At 40.2% G+C, this 19,509-nt stretch overlaps 3 protein-coding genes across 3 annotated transcripts; all 3 read right to left on the bottom strand.

The window, feature by feature from the left end:
• Positions 1-282: 282 nt before the first annotated feature.
• Positions 283-2,831, bottom strand: erh (ERH mRNA splicing and mitosis factor). The gene is made up of 4 exons (XM_033648233.2): positions 2,672-2,831; positions 2,132-2,219; positions 1,143-1,263; positions 283-1,033 (listed from the first exon to the last, which is right to left on the bottom strand). Exons 1-4 carry the CDS (start codon positions 2,672-2,674, stop codon positions 931-933), a joined length of 315 nt encoding a protein of 104 aa, XP_033504124.1. The 5' UTR covers positions 2,675-2,831; the 3' UTR covers positions 283-930.
• A 139-nt stretch (positions 2,832-2,970) lies between these two features.
• Positions 2,971-11,303, bottom strand: paplnb (papilin b, proteoglycan-like sulfated glycoprotein). Its single transcript, XM_033649228.2, has 13 exons — positions 11,091-11,303; positions 10,802-10,900; positions 10,344-10,453; positions 9,535-9,595; positions 9,321-9,423; positions 8,907-9,037; positions 8,437-8,790; positions 7,124-7,300; positions 6,873-7,023; positions 6,712-6,792; positions 6,224-6,380; positions 6,026-6,104; positions 2,971-4,270 (listed from the first exon to the last, which is right to left on the bottom strand). Exons 2-13 carry the CDS (start codon positions 10,856-10,858, stop codon positions 3,986-3,988), a joined length of 1,746 nt encoding a protein of 581 aa, XP_033505119.1. The 5' UTR covers positions 10,859-10,900; positions 11,091-11,303; the 3' UTR covers positions 2,971-3,985.
• A 2,385-nt stretch (positions 11,304-13,688) lies between these two features.
• LOC144466534 (uncharacterized) lies at positions 13,689-18,731 on the bottom strand. Its single transcript, XM_078173859.1, has 2 exons — positions 18,576-18,731; positions 13,689-14,461 (listed from the first exon to the last, which is right to left on the bottom strand). Exon 2 carries the CDS (start codon positions 14,397-14,399, stop codon positions 14,061-14,063), a length of 339 nt encoding a protein of 112 aa, XP_078029985.1. The 5' UTR covers positions 14,400-14,461; positions 18,576-18,731; the 3' UTR covers positions 13,689-14,060.
• Positions 18,732-19,509: the final 778 nt, after the last annotated feature.

Below are 19,509 nucleotides of genomic sequence, written 5' to 3'. Positions count from 1 at the left end.
CCACATTTAAAGAGACAGTAACATGCACAGAAACTCAATTTCTTAGGGTCATCAGCACAAATGGGCTCCAGCAACATCCAACATCATTCTGCCATTTATCTTTCATTTCATTTACCATCAAGCCACTCTACACCATATTTAACTGGTAGAATAACAGTTTGACAAATACATGGATCCAAATGTAGATCCTTGTAAACCAGCAGTTTCAATACTGAGACTGAATAAGCAGGAAAATCTAGTCCTCACTGTGACAACACTTGTATATTCAAGAGTGGAGACCAGTCAGAAAACAACTGTTTATTTTGTTTAAATCACAGAAAACAGAAACGGGGGTAGCTGAAATCAGATTCTATGTAAAACAAAATAATTACAAAAAAGAGCATTTCACATCACATGATGGGATATAGTAACAACAATAACAATAATCAATGAAAAATGATGGGTTAGTCTGCAGACATTTATCTCATTCAAAAATAAAGCACCTGCATTCAAACATCCACAGCACATTCAAATCCAACTGCAGTGGAGGTATATAAAAAATGTCATGTAACGTTTAGGGAAACCGAGAGCACACAACTAAAAATTTGACCCAACCAAAAAAAAAAAAGTCAAACCCGTGCAGCATTCCTCCAGATCCCTCCCCATCAATAAGTTAGTCCTTGTAGCGTGACTCTGATCTTAATGTAACAAATTACAAACACAGGTATGCTGCCGAGCATGAACCCCATTTCTATATAAATCCCCAAACATCTGATTTTCTCCAGTTTTCAAACCCCCTCCTTTCCCCATGTACACTATAGTATGTAAACCCTTTCCTCGCCAAACTGACATTGTTGTCCTCGTACACAGATCTTCAAGACACTGTGGAAATGTAGTGCAGCATAAACTCCTTCAAAATGTGTGTAGCGGGACAACTCCTCACTGGTGCCTTTACTTTGATGCTTGCTGAGCCTGACGCCGCAGCAGGACATATATCTTCTCCTTGATCCAGTCTTTGTTGTATGGTTGGTATGTTTGAGTGTCAGCTCTGTACCTGTATAAAAATGTAATGATACTGTTTACTGGAAGCGATCAACACATTCAATGCAAGGGCGATCACATGATTCAAATCAACAGGTATTTACCAGCTGACTCATACTTACACAAGACAGCTCAGATCTGCCAAGTCGTCAATAAAGTCAAACAACTGACTTATGTCATACGTGATAGAGGGGCTGTTTGGATTCATCCTCTTAAGATGCTCTTCATACATTTTGCATACACCTGGAAGAGAGGCACGGGACATGAGTAAAAGCAAAAACATTTCTAAAAGTGTGCACAAAAACAGCTACAGCTAAATTGCACAGATGACAAACAATTTAGACCAGTGGTTCCCAACTGGTGGGTCACTGTCCAAAAGTGGGTCACAGGTCCATTCTGAATGGATCGCAAGTGACTCACATACATGTCAAGGCTGTAAAATCCCCCTTTATTTTGACGTACGATAGAGATGCCGTTTCCTACTATAGAGTGAGGGAATGACAGACAGCTACTTAACAGAGACAGCAAACTAGCTCAACGACATGGCCAAATGCAAGTATGACGCTGAATGTGTTAAACTGCGTGGACCTTAAACTATTGACACAGGAGAAATCTGGACCCCATGGCTGGACTAGTTGGGAACCATTAATTTAGACTATATCACAGCATTCACAACAATGTAATAGCGTTCACTGCAAAGACTGTAAAATAAATAACACTTCACTAAAAGGGGAGCAAAAAAGGAATATCAAAGGATTAATAAAAAGTCTACTGTACATTCACCACACATACACCTAAAATAAATCTAAGAACAAATGAGCTGATTATTTTTATATACGTCTCAGGCAGATTGTAACCTGCAAATAGTCTTAAATAATGTTTTATGCTTAAGATATTAAATGAGCCTACCCTCCAAACGATAACTGGGAGCCATCACTATGCTTAAAGCCAAATTCAGTTATTTCAGTGGCTTCATTGAAGGATATAGGTAAAATAAAAATGTAATAATGCTAATAACAGAATAAAGGTTTTGACTACACTCAGTACACCAAAACTAAAGACAAAATGTGATTTATTAGTCAAAATTATTAAGAAACAGCTGCAGACTCACCTTCCATACATTCATTCACTGACTCATAGTCAGCATATGTGCGGCCCTCAGGTCTCTTGGTCGGCTGGACAAGCAAAATTGTGTGCGACTGTAAAGATGATTAATATTGTTAAATACAAACAACAATGCCAGCTCGTTATATTACACCACACCCCCTGAATTACTGATGCACAGTTTCATGTTTTACCCTGATACAGCAAACATTACGAGTAGCGTTACCTTCTCCCTGAAGTGTTCAAACAGATGGTTATTTAGCAACAGCTCACTAACTGTAACGCTAGCATAAAAGCTAATCTTCAAAAAAAACGTCCCGTATAAATTACTTTAATAATATTTACGATAACAAACGGAGAAGAGCTGACTAAAAATTACAACTAGGACACAGTAGCAACAGATAAGTAGGTCAAAATACACCTTTGACAGCGTAATGTACACGTTAGCCTCTTAGCTTGTTAGCTTAGCTACGACGGATTAACAGGAGCTAATACAGCAAATACACCGTGTTTTTTCCGCTTGAACCGTCAAACTAAAAGCTCTTACCATGTTGGTGGTGACTGCAGACCCTGTCTATCTACTGGGAATGCGAAGCTGCGAAAAAACGATATTTACTGCTACTTAATTCCCCTTGCGGTGCAGCTAGCCGTTTGAGGGAAAATATTTGGGGGATGTGAATAAAGTCTCTTCCGGTTGTAAAGTGAGGTGCCTTCAAAATAAAGTTTTGGTTTCAAAATAAAAGTCTGGCCTTAAAAATACAGGCTCAAATCTTATTTGTAATGTATAGAAACATTTTGTCTGCGGTTGAAAAAAATGATATGCTTGTACTTAATTAAAAGAGGCAATCCCATAAAAGTCTTTTATTAAGATCTTACCTAAGTTGATTATCAGAAATAAAAAAGTAAAAGAACATGTTATGTACCGTAATGGCTTCTGTCAGTTTTATATTGCAACATGTATTGTTATTACCATATTATGATTGACATTATGATGACATACTATGGCAAGTCCTTTTGACATTTAATCGAACCACACTCCTATCTGTAATTATATTTTAGATATCCATAATAGCATTTCTCCTAGTCAAAATTGCATTAGTCAGAATGTTAATTATAGACATCAATGGACCACATTCCATTCTCACCCACTCCTCCTCAGTAACCTACCCGTCTACTAGTAGTATCCTCACCTCCTCAACTACCATTACATCACTGTTATTGTAGTAACAATGAAATGTAATGGAGTAAAAGCATAATGTAGAAGTAAAATAGACCTAACAGAAAATAAGGATCTTTTGCACACTATCACCTCTAACTGTATTTAACTACATTGCTTGAGTAAATGCAGCGAGTTACCTCACACCACTGTGTTTTGTTTATTAAAACAGACCAATAGTTTAATACAAATGATTGTCAAATTAAGGTGAAATGCATTTTTGGTAACATTGCTAGAGCAGATGGAGACAAAGATTAACCACGCCATTTTATTTCAAGGTTACCAGATAGCTGAGGATTTATTGATCAGGTGTATTATTTCACATGGGTAATCACACTGACATCATTTTATTATAGTCCTGATCTAAAAGGCAAACTATATAAGTGAATATAGTGAGCATCACAAATAAAATACCAAAGATTTAAAAGGTAACAATCAGAACCATAATCTGAAATCATGTAAGTTATAGCGTGAGACTACCGAGATGATGTAGACTCTGATGTTTAACTGAAAGGTAGGGTGTGGTAAGTTTTACAATACACGTCTGTGTGTGACTTTATATACTGTATGTAAATACTACGTGTACAATGTGTGGCTAGCTTCATAGAGATAGCACTGATTTGGAGGTATTAATGGGGAGCATGGTTATGCCCTCGCCCTTGAAGCACTGCTGGATGACCCTCTCCTTGGGGTCGCTCTGCGAGGTGCAGGTGAGGTCTCCCTCACTGCACCCCCACACTCTCTCTGGCATGCCTCCAGGGTCATGAAGTTATTAGCATTGCCGTGGCAGCTTCCATACCAGAACTCGGTACATTTGCTAGTGCCTGAGTCGTAGTAGAAGCGGACCTTCCAGGTATCACAGGGGCCTTCGTCACGAGGCAAGGAGCATACGTCACCGGTGGATGGAGGGGCTGGAGGTGGTGGGTTTTGCTTAAAGGACAGGAAGAGAGATGGCAAATCATCCTGTATGGCCAGTAAATTTCACATGCTGTATATGACAGGGACTATTTAGAGGGTTAATTTGAGTTTTGTGACCCGTGACACCCCCAGGCTGTCTGTTCTCAATTTGTACTTAAACAGGGCCTACATTTCTGTGCAGGATTGCAAGTAATTTCACAGATTACCACAAGTTAAGCGCTTATAATGCTTATAATGAAATTCCTGCACGTTTATCGTTCTTCTTCCTCTTCTTTGGTTTTACTGGCAGGCTACAGACCAACATTAAAGGTGCATGCTGCCACCTACAGTACTGGAGCTCATAATATTACAACTTAAAAGAACAGCAACAGCAAAAATAACAGAAAGAAAGACCAAAAAAGCAAGAAAAAAAACTAAAAATAAATAAATCTTTCTATAGAAGTTATATTCTGGATTTTAAAACCATTTTGTTTAAATATTTAAATGAAGCCCTTTGCACCTGTACTTGTTTGTTCGCCTCCTGCACACATCTATAGTGATGTCTAATAAATTTCAGCACTGGAGGACAGACTGAAACGCTGCATCAGCCCCCTGGACAACACACCTGGCACACTCTCTTTCCCTCTATATATGAGCCCCCTTTGCTGTTGCAGCATCACTTGCTATACACAGACAAGTTTCAATAATGTAAAGTTGAAGGCATGCAAACATGATGGACTACTGATGGAGCCTGAAAAGACTAGTACAAATGGCATTTCTAGTGATGTCAGCGTTAACAGTAATCCCCAGCATCCTTTAACACGTAACAGTAAGGGCCCTGACACATTAAGGTGACGTTGGGCTGGCGGTGAGCATTTGTCACCCTAGTTTTTGTGGTGTGTCCCTTGTTGCCCTTGTTGGCTTTTCTTCCAGCGATTCAGCATGTCGAATCAGTGTTAGAGACAGCGGAGCTCGTCAATGAATATAATCACTCTGATTGGCAGTTCGGCTCGGTGGATAAGAAGAGAAATGGAATTGAGGAAGGTAAACAAACAACTGAAGTCAAAAGGGAGTGAGACTGAAACACACTTTAGCCATTGAGCTCTTTAGCAGAAATGGTTCGGAATTGTTTGCATTATTGTTCACTAACGCACGATAAATGTCCTTTGTTCTTTTAAAATCAGGGTGTGTTGTTAATGTGCTAACTGGCTAACTAGCTTCTTGAATCCTTCCTTTCGGTCTTCCAGTTTCCCTTTTTGAATGACGAACACAGACTGCTACCTGTTGCAGTCTTGAGTAATTCCCTTTCATGCAGGCACAGAGCATTCATGCTAGTTAGTCACAGTGCAACTTTTTGACCAAGACACAGGCATTAAGAGGGGCGGCAACAGTCAGCCTTCATCACCACTAGAACTCTGATGTCAGTTTGGAGTGTCTGGGCCATAATGTTACTAAGATAAAGCAGCAGTCCAAAGACAAGTTTCATGCTGACTAGTTCAGAATATAATATGCGCAGCTTAAACTTAAAAACGGTTAAATGAATAATTTCCCGCTTGTTACTTAAAGCTAAGATAACCTCAGTGATGTCATAATGATATCAATCAGGTTATTTTCTCAGACTTGCCAAAGCTTCTCCACAGCCAAAAAAGACAACTACTTTTACAGGATGAGTTGCACCTTCCATGAAGAGTAGAGTAACTTTGGCTTGTAAAATCAGTGGAGTGTCCCTTTAATGAATCTGCATTGTGAGATAACTGCAAAAAGTCAAGAAGTGGATGTGATTCCTACCACAGTTGTCAGGAACTCAGGACATCCAATCCTTCCAAATCCTTGAGCTGGAGTCACCCCATCCAGACAACAGCCAAACCTAAAGAAGAGAGGTTTTTGTTTTATGTTGGACACACTTTATATTGAGCCAGTTCATTATTTATCAGTTTCATTGACGTCACATTGGTTACAAGAATTGGATCCAGGCAGCAGCATTACCTGGTGCGAACACAGTCATTCTGGTAGCAGCCCTCGTTCCTGGGCCCCGTGGCAGAGGTGTAGCCGTCAGGACAGCAGCCATAATATGACTGTGTGCAGTGAGGACCGACCGCAGCAGGATAGGGATCATATACAATGTTTGTTTGTGGCCTGGAAGCTATAAAGCAAGTAAACACAGACGCAGACATGGTCAAACAAACACACTGTACCAGATTAAATCTGGCTGCAGTTAAGTTTGGATGGATATTTTCTTTAGAATGTAAATATGACTTTCAGCGGTGAGGCAGGAAAAGAAGCACTCTGGGCTTTAGGTTTGTGAAAGGGAGACGATGAGAAAGCAGTGCAATCAAGGTCTAGACAGCAACAATTACAACGTAATTGCACATTTTCTTTACTGCCTGAGGATGCGTTCACCTGAACATAATATGTACATTCAACCATGCATAGAGAGAGAATAACATTTACCATCCTCCACACACTCTACATACCTGAAGGGTCTGCTGGAACATGAGGTACAAATCCTCTTATGATGTTTTCATGTGCCCTGGGGTCCTGCACACTTGGGACCACTGACATAAAGTACACTGGTTAAATACAAGCAAGCACAGACAATTAAACTGAAAGAGTGTGTGTTCAGATTTAGGCTCACATTGTGCCCTGGGGCATGGCTGAGCGTTGCATGTCTCCACAGAGACGGGTTTGCTAGCTGGGCCACACTGGTCCTCTGGGTAAGGGTTCAGATCGGTGTCGAAGCAGCCCACTCTCCTCTCCCTCACACCACCACCGCAGCTCCTAGTGCACTGTAGAGACAAGACAGGATAAATAGGGTCAGGGTCAATAATACATAAGGAGAGACACCTAGTCAAACACTTTTCTCCCCTTTTGCTTCATTTCACCCACCAGTCCGTAGTCAGTCACATGCCAGGTGATGTATGTGTGGCAGGCAGGTCGTCGGCAGGTCTGGACAGAAGCGGGTCTTGCCAGTCCACTGCAGGCGCGCTCAGGCAGGTGTTCACCTCTCGCACCCACGCAGGTCACCTCCCTCGTCTGCTGGCCTTCCCCACAAGTCACAGAGCACTGACCGTCACATGCGACAAAGATTTTTGTCAGTCCCACAAGAAAATAAACATCATGTCATGACAAAATAAATTTTGATACCTCAACATAATGATCATAGATACAGGACCATAGTCAAGACAGTTTGTAGTCCCCATGTCAAACTAGATACAACAAAATGTTATAATAATGACTATAAACCTCAGTGTTTCAGTGACTATATTATTACTTTTTCTTTCTACCATGGGCGGATTATCAGACAAAAGGCCTAAGCATAGACATGCAGAGGGCTCCCCAATGTCAAAATTTTTCTGTGTCTGTGGTTGTGTTGCCAGTTTTTGTTACTGTTTTGTGTCTCTTTGTAGTCATCTTTAATCTTTTTGTACTTGCTCTCTGTCACTTTTTGTGGGCTCTGACACCTTGTGCCCCTTGGCCTGTGCCCTGTAGGCCTGTTCAGTAATCCATCCATGATAAAATACCTAGTGAAAATTATTTTACTGGGTATTTTCAATATGTTCGGAATTGGGACTCATAGATTAAATACAAGAGCCAGTCCGTCTAACCTGAAACAACCCCCTTCTAAAAAGCAAAGTAGGTAGCAGGACATTTCTCTGCCCATTCTCTGACAAGTTTTAAAAAACAGCAGACAAAAATGGGTTAGTATAGTAAAACGTCCTGTCTTGGACCACTGTGAGTTTTGGATTGTTTTTTTTATTCTCTTGACTGTATAATACTTATGATTCTTACTTTATTTTATCTTATTCTATTTTATTTAATTTTATTTATTTTGTTTTGTTTTGTTTTATTTTATTTTATTTTAATTTCATTTTATTTCATTTTGTTTTATTTTATTTTATTTTCATTATAGGTGTATTAGTGGAAATAAGTCATGAGACTTTATTGTGATATCCCATTGAATTTTAGTACTTCATGCATATCTGTGTGCTGTTTCTTAATTTATCAAATAAAATCAATCAATGGACGGTGCACAAATGCAGCAAAAGTGCACACTGATTGGTACACTTATGTTGTAATTCCACCAGAGGTATGTTTTTGTTAGGTCTTTAACTTTTTCCTATTCCTTTGCCAGAGACAATATGTCATTGTCTGTCTGTATAAGAGTCAAAATGTAAAGTTCTCTACTGTAAGATACACACCACACTGAAGCTGGAGACGCTGTACTCAGCAGCAGGAGCAGAAGAAATAGCAGCACCAGCAGAACCAGCACACGCATGCATGTTGCAGGCCTGCTGGCTCTGTGGCCTCTGCAGGCGCTGGGTGATGCAGTAAGTCTCTTCCACCACACGGGGGTTCGCTGGGTCCTGAACCCAACACTGCACGGTGCGGTACTGCATGCCTCCATTGCAGGAGGCAGAGCACTGGCCAAAGACACCAGTCTTGTAGACATATGTGAGCGTCTCTCTTGGGTGGGGAGCGACAGCAACAGAGGCAGCAGCGTGTACGGAATTAGTGTCTTCATCCAGGCCCATAAAGTCTCCCTGGGTCAGTATCTGGAGAGAGATAAACTACTTTCAATTACAATACTTGTGCACTTGTGAATATAAACAAAAGTGACTGATTAAGGAAAATAAAGAGCTCTGAGAGTCTGTCATTATAGTGTTCCCACCCTGCAGACACCATCCACACAGATATCAGTGCGGCCCACGTAGCACTTTGTCCCATCCACCACTGCAGGTCTGTGTCTGTAGAAGAAGTTCTCTCCTCTTGGGACACAGGTCAGCTCACATGGATTGGTTGCTACAGAACAAACAGTAGATAAATGAATAGATTAAATGGTATCTGCACAAACTTTTGATATGTTTTGACTGCTATGAACCAGGGCTTTCTATATACTATAGGACAATACAGACAGGAAGTCAGGAAAATAAGACAATCACAGTATGTATGTCTATCTTGTACATACACTTTTAATGTAAGTGAAAATCTAAGGAGGTTAAATTAAGCACCAGGAATTAACTGAAAGTATTACTCCACTTAGACTCGAGTAGTGTAGATGTACAGTGCATAACAGGTCCCATACCTCCATAATAAGGCACCCATGTCTGGCGTTTGCTCTGGAAGTCTACTCTGTCAAACTGGGAGCACTGCTCCTCCCTGAAGTCTCTGGATCCAGCCGGACATTCCTGCAGTGACACAGTGTTGGATTATTGGCATCTTTTACCACTAGTGCAGGTTGAGGGTGGATGCAATTTATATAAAGGCAATTAAAATATATAAAGTTTAAGGATAATTACCTGTGTGTTACAGATACGGAAGGACTTGGAAGACCCTAAGCAGTTATGTCCTCCGTCTGTCCTGTAAGAGAGAGGAAAGAATGATATTTACTGTACTTGCAAACCAAATATTTCTCTTTATTGTGAAGTACATTTGGCTGTGTTGGTCTTGTCTTACACTTTTAAATGCAGATCATGAACATAACTTTGAACATCATCTTATGGTGTTTTCTATAGAGTCAAGTAGTAACTAAAAATAAAAAAGCAATGCAATATAATTGATGATTGATTATGATATAAAACATTGGTTCTCAAACGGTGTGCCGTGATGCAAATCCCGGTGTGCCATGGGATTTTGTGATACATTTTATTGGAATGCAGTATTCAACTGGGCCTGTACAAAAAGTTATGAAAGAATTTTTAATTTACTGTATTAGTATATTGTGCACACCCATTTCTAATAAGGAGGCAAACTCTACCAAAAAATGTAATTTAATTCAATTAAATTCAATTTAATTTAATTTAATTTAATTTAATTTAACTTAATTTAATTTAATTTAATTTAATTTAAAAAACCTTCACGGAGAACCTAATTTTAAAGTTAATTTTTGAATTATTTTGTTAAATATATCATGAGTAATAGTTGGTTGTCAATTGCTTTTTGATATTAGTAAATAAAAACATTTATGTCATGATAAGAGTGATAACACACCTTATAGAGTCTATTGTGCACAGATATATTTAAAACATAAGAATTATTGTGCTACTTTTATTAAAAATCAAATCCCTAATTCAAAATATTTAACAATCCTATCACCCTGCTTCTTTACCTCGAAGTGATACATTTCCTGGTTCTCATAGCCACTCCCGTGCCACAGGTGCGGCTGCAGGGCCCATAGGCGCCAAACTCTCCCCAGTAGTCAGCGGTCGGACGTGTCAGCTGAAAAAAAACAAAAAAGCAGTAAAACTCCCTCTTGCTCAGCCTCTGGAACACATAGTACTCTGACACACCATATCAGAGCCCACCACGAACCACTAACACACACTAAGAGCATGCTAGAGACACCAAATATAGATGCTGGAACATTTAGCCACAAACAGTCCCCTATAGTATGCACTTTGCATAAACCCGCTGTGTGACATAAACACATGTGTCAGAAAGAACATACGTTGCTTTTTTCTGCAGATATTTAGGACATTGTGTTCTTTGCAATTTCCTGCGTACTTATTACTGACATGGACATTCAAATGGTACAGTATTATTAGTATTGGTAAAAGAGAGACTCACAGTGAAGGTAGGTACAGCCAGCAGCTGCAGGAGACCCAGAACTTGTAGGATGCTCATTTTCACCAGAAGATACTGCAGAACTACTGATGAGGATAGAAGCTAAATAACAAAAAATAAATGCAACTATTATATTTATTATGAATGATGAGTGCAGTAATACATATTTTTCAAACAGTATCCACATTTCTTGATATCCTTGGTGATGTCTTCGCTAATGTTTCACACGTGCATTTAATGTGCCAAGGCAACAGATATTAAACAGCTAATATCATCATCAGATTCGTCTTACCTTCTTGAAGTGAATTCCCAGCTGGTCGACCAGCAGTCCAGAGGGATGTGCACCTCAGCAGTGAAGGTAGGCACTGACGCCTGGCTTTCTATCTCCTCACCCTCTTTGCTCACCAACACCACAGCCCATAAAGTGTCAGGTTTCAGCCACAAAATGTTGACTTCTTTTTTTAACGCTGAATATAAGCTTGGATTTGGAACAGGGGTTTTTCCACTTACGACCCTCGGGGCTGTGGGACTACTGATGTTATAGTTTTATGTTGAGTCCTCTCATTAGCACTCGTGGGTTTTAGTTAGAGAAATGATCAAAAACAAAAATCCGCTTTTCTGCAGCAGCTGATTTAAATAATTGTTCCAACACAGAAGAAAAGGAAGAGAATATTTTGATGTGCAGCATTTAATAGTTGGAAGGGTGTAGGCTTTGCTTCAACTTTGGAGAGGACATATGAAACGGGGGGTTTCAGGGGTCCTGCACCAGAAAATTTTGAGCATCAAACACTTAATATCCTGCCGTCTGGTTAATTTTTTTCTGCATCAATTTGTGCTTTTTCTGCATCAATTTATGGTGTAAACCTCTTTATTTATGTCCAAAAACGTCCTCTGCTACTTTCATTTTTTTATCAGGGGGACAAAATGTTCTACATGTTCTAAAGATTGAAGGGGACTTGTCCCTTGCACCCCCTTCAGAATCCACACCTATGAATTGTTGCATATATATTACATAAGAAACCCACCAGAATATGATTGAGGGTCAAAACTCTTGATGTTACCCGCTGATTGATTTTTTTCAGGACACTGGCCACTGATTGTCCCCTTCACACGTCCCAGAACCACTAAGTACAGACCAGTAAGTCACAGCACACAGCCTCTGGGAGGTAAACATTGCCTTAAGGCTCCATTTAGGTTTATTTTAGTGAGAAGCCACAGTGGAGGGAAGAGTGGATGGGAAGAGAATATGGAAGATGTACTAGCAGTCATCGGTGAGGAGCAACATTCCTGTGCCATAAATTCAGCAGAGAAAAAGCTGCAGGAGCCATAAAGGCTGACGAGAGCAACGTATAATGTATACTTTGGTGTGGATGTATACTTTAACTGTCAGCGCAGAATGCCTTGTTAGAGGGAGATAATAGCTGTGATGTATATGTTTGTTAGTGGGTGGGAAGGAAAAGAAATGGTGATAGCAGAAGTCATGAGCCCATTTAACATATGGATCACGCTATAGAGCCGCTGACAACAATAGCATAACAAGTCAAAACAATCATCTACCATTCCTGTTATATGTTGGCTAATCTGGTCCTCTGCTCAGAGGGTAAGGAGCTCCTGAATCTCCTTATTTTAGCAGACATTTTTGGCAGCTGTTCTTCTTCTTTGAGTTAGCTGCTAACTGCTGATAGCTGGTGGGTTGCACAAATAAGACATCATCAAAACGTCACACCCGTGCCATCCATGAACCCATCCTGCTGGCTTTCCCTTATATACAGCTGTCGTTTTGGCACTGTTACTACCTCTGATGCCAGCTTAAAGGCGAAACAACTCTGTCCCCCAGCAGGAAATTCTCGCCTTGAACACGCAGTAGCCCTTTTAACGCAGAGATTGTACTATAGGGCCGCCACAAAGCCCCTTATTTATGCCATTTTTATACAGAACCAAACAACGGCAGCATCGCTCTAGTGTATGATTTTAGACTGCATATCAGCATCATGTAGTGTGACATATAACACGTGCATCAGCAGTGCTTTCTGAACAATAACAATGACACTGACATGGCAATAACAATCATTTACCATCCCTGTTTTATGGCGGCTGATTTCATCCTCTGATTGGAGGGCAAATCTCATTGTATCCCAATTTGCAGACATTTTTGGCCACTGTTCTTTTTCTTTGAGTTAGCTGCTAACTGTTTCTAGCTGCTTTTTAAATCTCCCGTGGTGGGTTGCACGCATAAGACATTGTCAAAATGTCACACCCGTGCCATCCATCCTATCCTAAGCAAAAGAGGCATTACTGGTGTGACGTTTAACACAACTGTGTCACTGTATGTTGTGACATACAACATATGCGCCAGGCAGCGCTTTATAAACAATAACAATGACATTAACATGGCATTTATCATCCCTGTTATATGGTTGTTGATCTTGTCCTCTGCTTTGAGGGTAAGGACCACCCAGACCTCATTGTTTCCCAAATTGCAGACATTTTCAGCCACTGTTCTACTTCTTTGAGTTGTCTGCTGGCTGCTACCTGCTATTTTTTAAATCTCCTGGTACACATTAGACGTTGCAATACATCACATCCGTGCCACCCATGATACCGTCCTGCTGGCCATGCCTTTTATACAGATGTCTTTTTGGCGCTGTTAATACCTCCAATGCTGACTTAAAGGCGAGACAACTTTATCCCTCCATTCCGTGATTAAACCGTTTATACAGATCGGCGAGGCAGCTTGGCGGCTTAATGGCCCGAAATTCCCATCTTGAAGAGGCAGTGTAAAAGGGCTTATAGTAAATCATTTGTTGATATGCAGCGCAGGTCTGTATGGTCTTGTTAATGATTTAATAAAGCACCACATAGCAATCTAGTATGAAAGCAATGCAACAAATTGTACCTTTGTTCATAATGTTCACGTTTTATTAAAACTACAACAGAGAGTGTTGATTCAACTTCCTGGTTATTTTTGAGGCTGTATGCATTGTGATATAGTTAATGGACTAAGTGTACTGATACAGATTCCTGCAATATACAAACTTATTTTTAGTGACCGTGGCTGTCAGATATAGACCTAAAAAGTACAAGGTACAACAAAAATGTTATATAATGCCATTTAGAATCTCATTAAAGCAAACCCCAGCATATCACCCCACCTCCAAACCCATCCCGTCCAAATTCAGACCCACACATCCAAATCCAAAACCACACCCCTCACAGTTGTCTCCTCGATGAGAAACAAAGTCCGTCAGTCACTTTCTGTCCCTCAGAGCTGCCGGTTCAGTTTCTGTGCTTGCTTCTCTTTGGCTTCGAAGGCACTCTTGGTGCTGAACAGGTCGTCCACGGAATCCATGATCTGCTGCATCTCTCTGGACAGCTCACTGTAACCCTCCTTTAGCTCGTCTTGCTGCTGCCTCAGCTCCACCGCCGCACGCATCAGCTCAGTGGCCTGGTGGCTGCAGTGTCCCCGCAGCTGCTCCACATCCGACAACAGTACCTCCATGCTCTTCATCAGCTGCTCCAGCCGGTCGGCGGTTACCTCGAACCCCGATGTGTCCAGAGACGTGCCCTGGGCCTCGGACTCTGGGTTTGACTTTGCCTCCATCCTCCTGTTCTGGCAGCTCTCAGGCACCTGATACTCAAGTCAGACTTCAGTGAAACAGATATCTGGAAGAAAGGGGAATCATTTAGCTGGCAGCCAGTGAAGGTCAAAGTGTAGGAAGAATTCAAACACTGAGAGAAAAGGTTGAGAAATGTCAAAGATGCAGAGCAGCTCCACCACCTCTTGTCTGTCTCAGCTGGTAATGACTTTAAGCTCCTCGCAGAGGTTGAAAAATGCACTCCCAACTAATCCCCTCTGCTTGTGCACCTGCATGTACAGTGTGTGTGTGCATGCATGATTGTGTATGTGCATCCAGGTGCCCTTTCACTGGCATGTGCTGTCCTGTAATCCATTTAGGGAGGCTATGCTGAGCAACACCCTCCCCAGCCCAGACTATTGCTGGCTCAAGTGAGCGGCAGGCGGGACATCAGATTATGTGGTTCTTCCTCCTCCCAGCCTTTTCACTGCAACGGCCGTCTGAGTAGACAGATTAACCCCTCGTCCTCGTGAACTCATCTGTGGGTGGCCTTGACACTCACATGCACACACTCATACGCACAATATAATCTCTTTTCTGTTCTCTCCTATCCCCCTGTGTGTCTGCCTCCCTTTCCTGCAGGTATTGCTCCGATAATGGACGTCTCACTGTGTGTGTTTGGGCCAAACTGATGTGTGGAGTGATTACAGTAGTCAGTTTTAAGACATGGCTATTTAGAGGACACAAAACTGATGCAAAGCGCAGCAGCAGTGAAACAGATATATCTTTATTTACTACATCACAAACCAAATCTATCACAGTTCTGTAATTTTAACACTACTGTTCCGCAGTGCTGCTATGTATACCCTACATATTTAAAACTCTTCTATCAATAGCATACACATGTTTGAAAGTAAATTAGGTAATCCTTAAAATAAAAGGTGGGTGTGAGAGTGTCCGTTTTATACTAATATTTACCCTGGATTCTCAATATGGAATGACTTTTAGAGGAAGACGATAGTGAAATGACGCCCTCTGATGGCTCATTTGGTACAGGATGCTTCACCGAGAAGGAATAGTAGAGCTACACATCATACAGCAACATATGGGACTATGTTAAGAAGCATTTTAAGACAGAAATGTGTCCAACTGTGAAACTAAACAAGAAAAACGTTTCAAATGTTAAAATAAAAATGTGTGAAATGTGAAATATGTTGAGATTTAAAAGTTCAGTGTGTAGGATTTAGGGGGACAAATTGGCAGAAATGAAGTATAATATAATCAGTATGTTTTCTTTAGTGTATAAGCACCTGAAAATAAGAATCATTGTGTTGTTGTTACTTTAAAATGAATTGTTAATGTCTGCATAGTGTTACCAGCTCACCCTTTTGTCCCTTTAAGGGCGACGGCCTTGTGGATAACCTGTGTGAGAGTGTGACGTGTACTTGTGGAGGGAAGTAGCTCTCTTGGGGTGTCATGGTGAAGATGCATGCACAGGTAGTGATGATAGCAGGAGAATTAAGTGTCTAGATAAGCTCAGGGCTACTGTTCACCCTCATGAGAAGGCCTTGTGTATTGTTTTGTGATGAAGACTGCAATAAAGCCATTGTGAGTGAATGGCACCCAAACGCCTCGCCGTCCTTCCTTCTGCAGAGTGGTCCGGAGTGCTAGAAGCTAGTTCCCAGCTAATAACAAGCAAAGCTAAAATTAAGCTGTCACCGAGAGAGAGATAACAATAGGAAGCAGGTCCTTGTGTACGGAGATCACCATGTTTCTACAGTAGCCCAGAATGGACAAACCAAACACTGGCTCTAGATAGTGCCATTTGCATTTCTGCTTTTTTGCATTGGCCACCACAGTAAGTAGCCCCTCTATGACAAGAGTGTTGGAACAACACTAATGTGAAACTGCTTTATTCAATGTTTTATCGGTTTAAATCACAGGGTCTGTTTGTTTTGGAGAGGAAGAGACGTCTGCAGATAATTCAGCTCATAGTAAAAACTTCCGGAATATCTGGATTTTAAGTTATCAGAGATAAAAGATGAGCCCACATTAGTAGGTGCTGGGCTAGCGGCCAGTCTCACACATGTTGAACAGCATAGGACAAACAATGATTTATAACGTGAAACTGTTTTATTCAGTGTTTTAACCAGTTTTAATCACCTGATCTGTTTGTTTTGGAGAGGAGGAGATTTCTGTGGATAATTTGGCTCCTGGTAAAAAACAGCACTGAACACTGAAGAAATTCTAAGTGGGAGAAGTTTTAGCTCATTGCAATCTTCAGTCCTCACCACTAGATCTAGATCACCACAAATTGCACACACCAAACCTTTAAGTAATTTACAGTACAAGTTAGTACAAGTCAGATTGTAAGTTCACAAGCCATCAAACCTATACATATTATATAATATACATATATACATATAATATTTACATATTAAATTACATGAATTAAATCTATTGTGTTTCAGGTGTTTGGATATAATATGTTTCACAGTTGAAAATGTCATCATGGCTCCTTTGTCTGAATTTGATAAAACTGTACTGATGTTCAAATAATACCACTGACTGTTTGTTTTGTTAGCTTTTTTGTAAAAGATAGAAGTGATGATTGTAGAAAACAAGTGTCACACACTCTGGCTCCATATGCATTGCTTTTATTTTGATGATGTTTCTTCCCCTGGGCCTTCTTCAAGATCAACAAACATATCTTGAAAATGGCCCAAAGGTGGAAACATCATCATAATAAAATAAATGCATATGGAGCCAGAGTGTGTGACACTTGTTTCCTTTAATCAAGTCTATTGCCAGTGATCAGCACCTCATTATAATTCTTGGTGTCCATTACTTTTATATTTTAGAAGATAAAAGTCATAACATTGATGAGCATATTCTCTAATATATCTGACAGCGGCATTTTCCAAAAGCATATTACAACATCTTTCCCTTCAGTCACCTCATAGAGCTGAGAAATACACCAAAGTCCTGAAAAAACTCCACGTGTTTGAAAACAAGTTAAAGAGCCAGCAAAGGCACCAGCCCTTTAAATGGCTGTAAAGATAAGGACTCTAAATGGTGACCTCACCACCTTCAGTCTCTTATCACAACAGACCAACTTGTTGCAGGGAGGCCAGTGTCGAGGGAAGATTACGCCACTACTGAGAGGTAAATACAGCAATGTAAACATCAGCTGTGTCAGAAGAACATTAACTAGTTATTCATTTGGCACTGACTTTGGATTATTAACCATAAAAACACCCAGAGAACCAGTTAAATACTTGCAACAGTATCAAGTATTGTAAAAAAATTTTTAGACCTTAGCACCCCGAAAGCTAACAGTTAAAAACAACACAAAACAAGAGCTCAGTTGTTTAGTTGCATCTTAGATCAATGCAAAGAAACCATGAAAGGCAGAGGAGCTTATATTAGTTTTATAGGTAAAACAGGGAAAAGTACGGAAGCCAAAAATGGTGCTGTTTGCAATTATTTTTTAATACTGTTATCTCTAGGTAATGTGTTATTTTTTTTTTAATTGTGTTTATTTCAAGATAACAAATCTAATTTACTTCTAACAATGGGCTAATTTATGTAATTCACAATGAAACAAAATGCTAATTTCTCGAGATAACAAGATCACTTATAGCAAGAAAATGAATTTTGTTGCCGGAAGGCTAGTCTTCTCTAAATACGAGGACTGATCTGAACGTTTTCTCTAACAACAAGCTAGTAATTTCTGCCTGTGTTAAACTTTGAATAAAATACAGTCGGATGCATTGATCAGTAATGGGTATTACTACATTTTCATCCTAAATCAGTTGCAACAGTTATCACGACGCCATCTATGCATGCTGCCATGGGACACCTGATCTCTGGTGAACTTTTTAAGTAATAAGAGGAAACAACCTTTTGTTTTCTTGTGAAAATAGGTTGATTATTACAGTATCTCCGCATAACATTAACATTAACTCTTGGATGTCTTCATCAAAGCTTTAGCTCGTCAAAACTGACACAAATAACAATACATGACAACTGTAGAAGAAAGTGAGGCATTAAGAGGCTTCAGATAGACACACAATCAACACAACAGCGCAAGTTCAAGGAAACATTGAGTATAACAAAGACACAGGACTGAACAAAAAGACAGATTTTAGCAAATAAAATTATTTACAAGGATGAAATGAGAAATTGAACTCATCACTTACTTGCTTCTGTGGTTATGTGCTGTGAGCATCCAGGATGTTTCAACATGCAGGCTGCAGATTAGATAGTGTGTCAAGCATGGATCCTGCCCACTCCTCAGCAACTACATTCACTCCCTATGTAATGTTGCTATTTTAGACTTCACACTGAGCGCTGATTATCAGCAATTCAGAGAGAAACTTAAGTTGTGTGAGTGTTAAGGGGCGGCATCTGTGTAATTCCTGCATCCCAAAGGCATGTGCAGACTTTCTAAGGTCAACTGAATCCGATGAATAATGCTTGCAGAATTATTTCACACACTAAATTCATCAGTGCCCAAACATAGTCACCTTTAAATGTTCACAGCTGAAGACACAAACAGAAATTGGTCCATAGATTCAAATCTGTTTGTATGCCAAGAGTTTTTGTTTACTTTGATCATGTAACTTTTGTCTATGTACTGTCTGTATGTATATGTATGTATGTATGTTTGTGTGTATGCGTTTATAATGTGGTGTTACCATAACTGAAGCATTCTCTGGCACAAGAGTTAATTGTGGGATAACTTAAGCTCTATTGAATTGAGCTTAAGTGTGAAGTAGAAATGGACTCAGTAAAGCCTTTGTATTTCTTCATTGTGTCCACATGAGGGCAGTGTTGTTATTCTGAGTTCTGTTTTTGCTCTTGCTGAGAGTTCCTCCATGTGTTAAGTGTGTTGTCTGCCTGTTTTATTTGCTCCTCAGTGTGAATAGTGCATCATATGTAGGTGTTTGCTTAAGCTCAGTCTCAGGTGTGTGCTTGTAAATTCCACAACAAGCGAGACTTTACTTTTCAATGAGCCCCAACACGCGTGACCATTTACGTGCCAACATGTTTATTCATGTGTGTGTTTCTATGTATGCGAGTGCTGTGTGGGGGGTTCAGGGGTATGGATTATTTCACCCTGGGTCGTATTCA

The sequence above is a fragment of the Epinephelus lanceolatus genome, chromosome 13 (genome assembly GCF_041903045.1).
Source record: "Epinephelus lanceolatus isolate andai-2023 chromosome 13, ASM4190304v1, whole genome shotgun sequence".
NCBI classification, from domain to species: Eukaryota; Metazoa; Chordata; class Actinopteri; order Perciformes; family Serranidae; genus Epinephelus; species Epinephelus lanceolatus.
The sequence above is the reverse complement of the archived record's forward strand: the minus strand, read 5'-3'. Positions and strand labels throughout refer to the sequence as shown.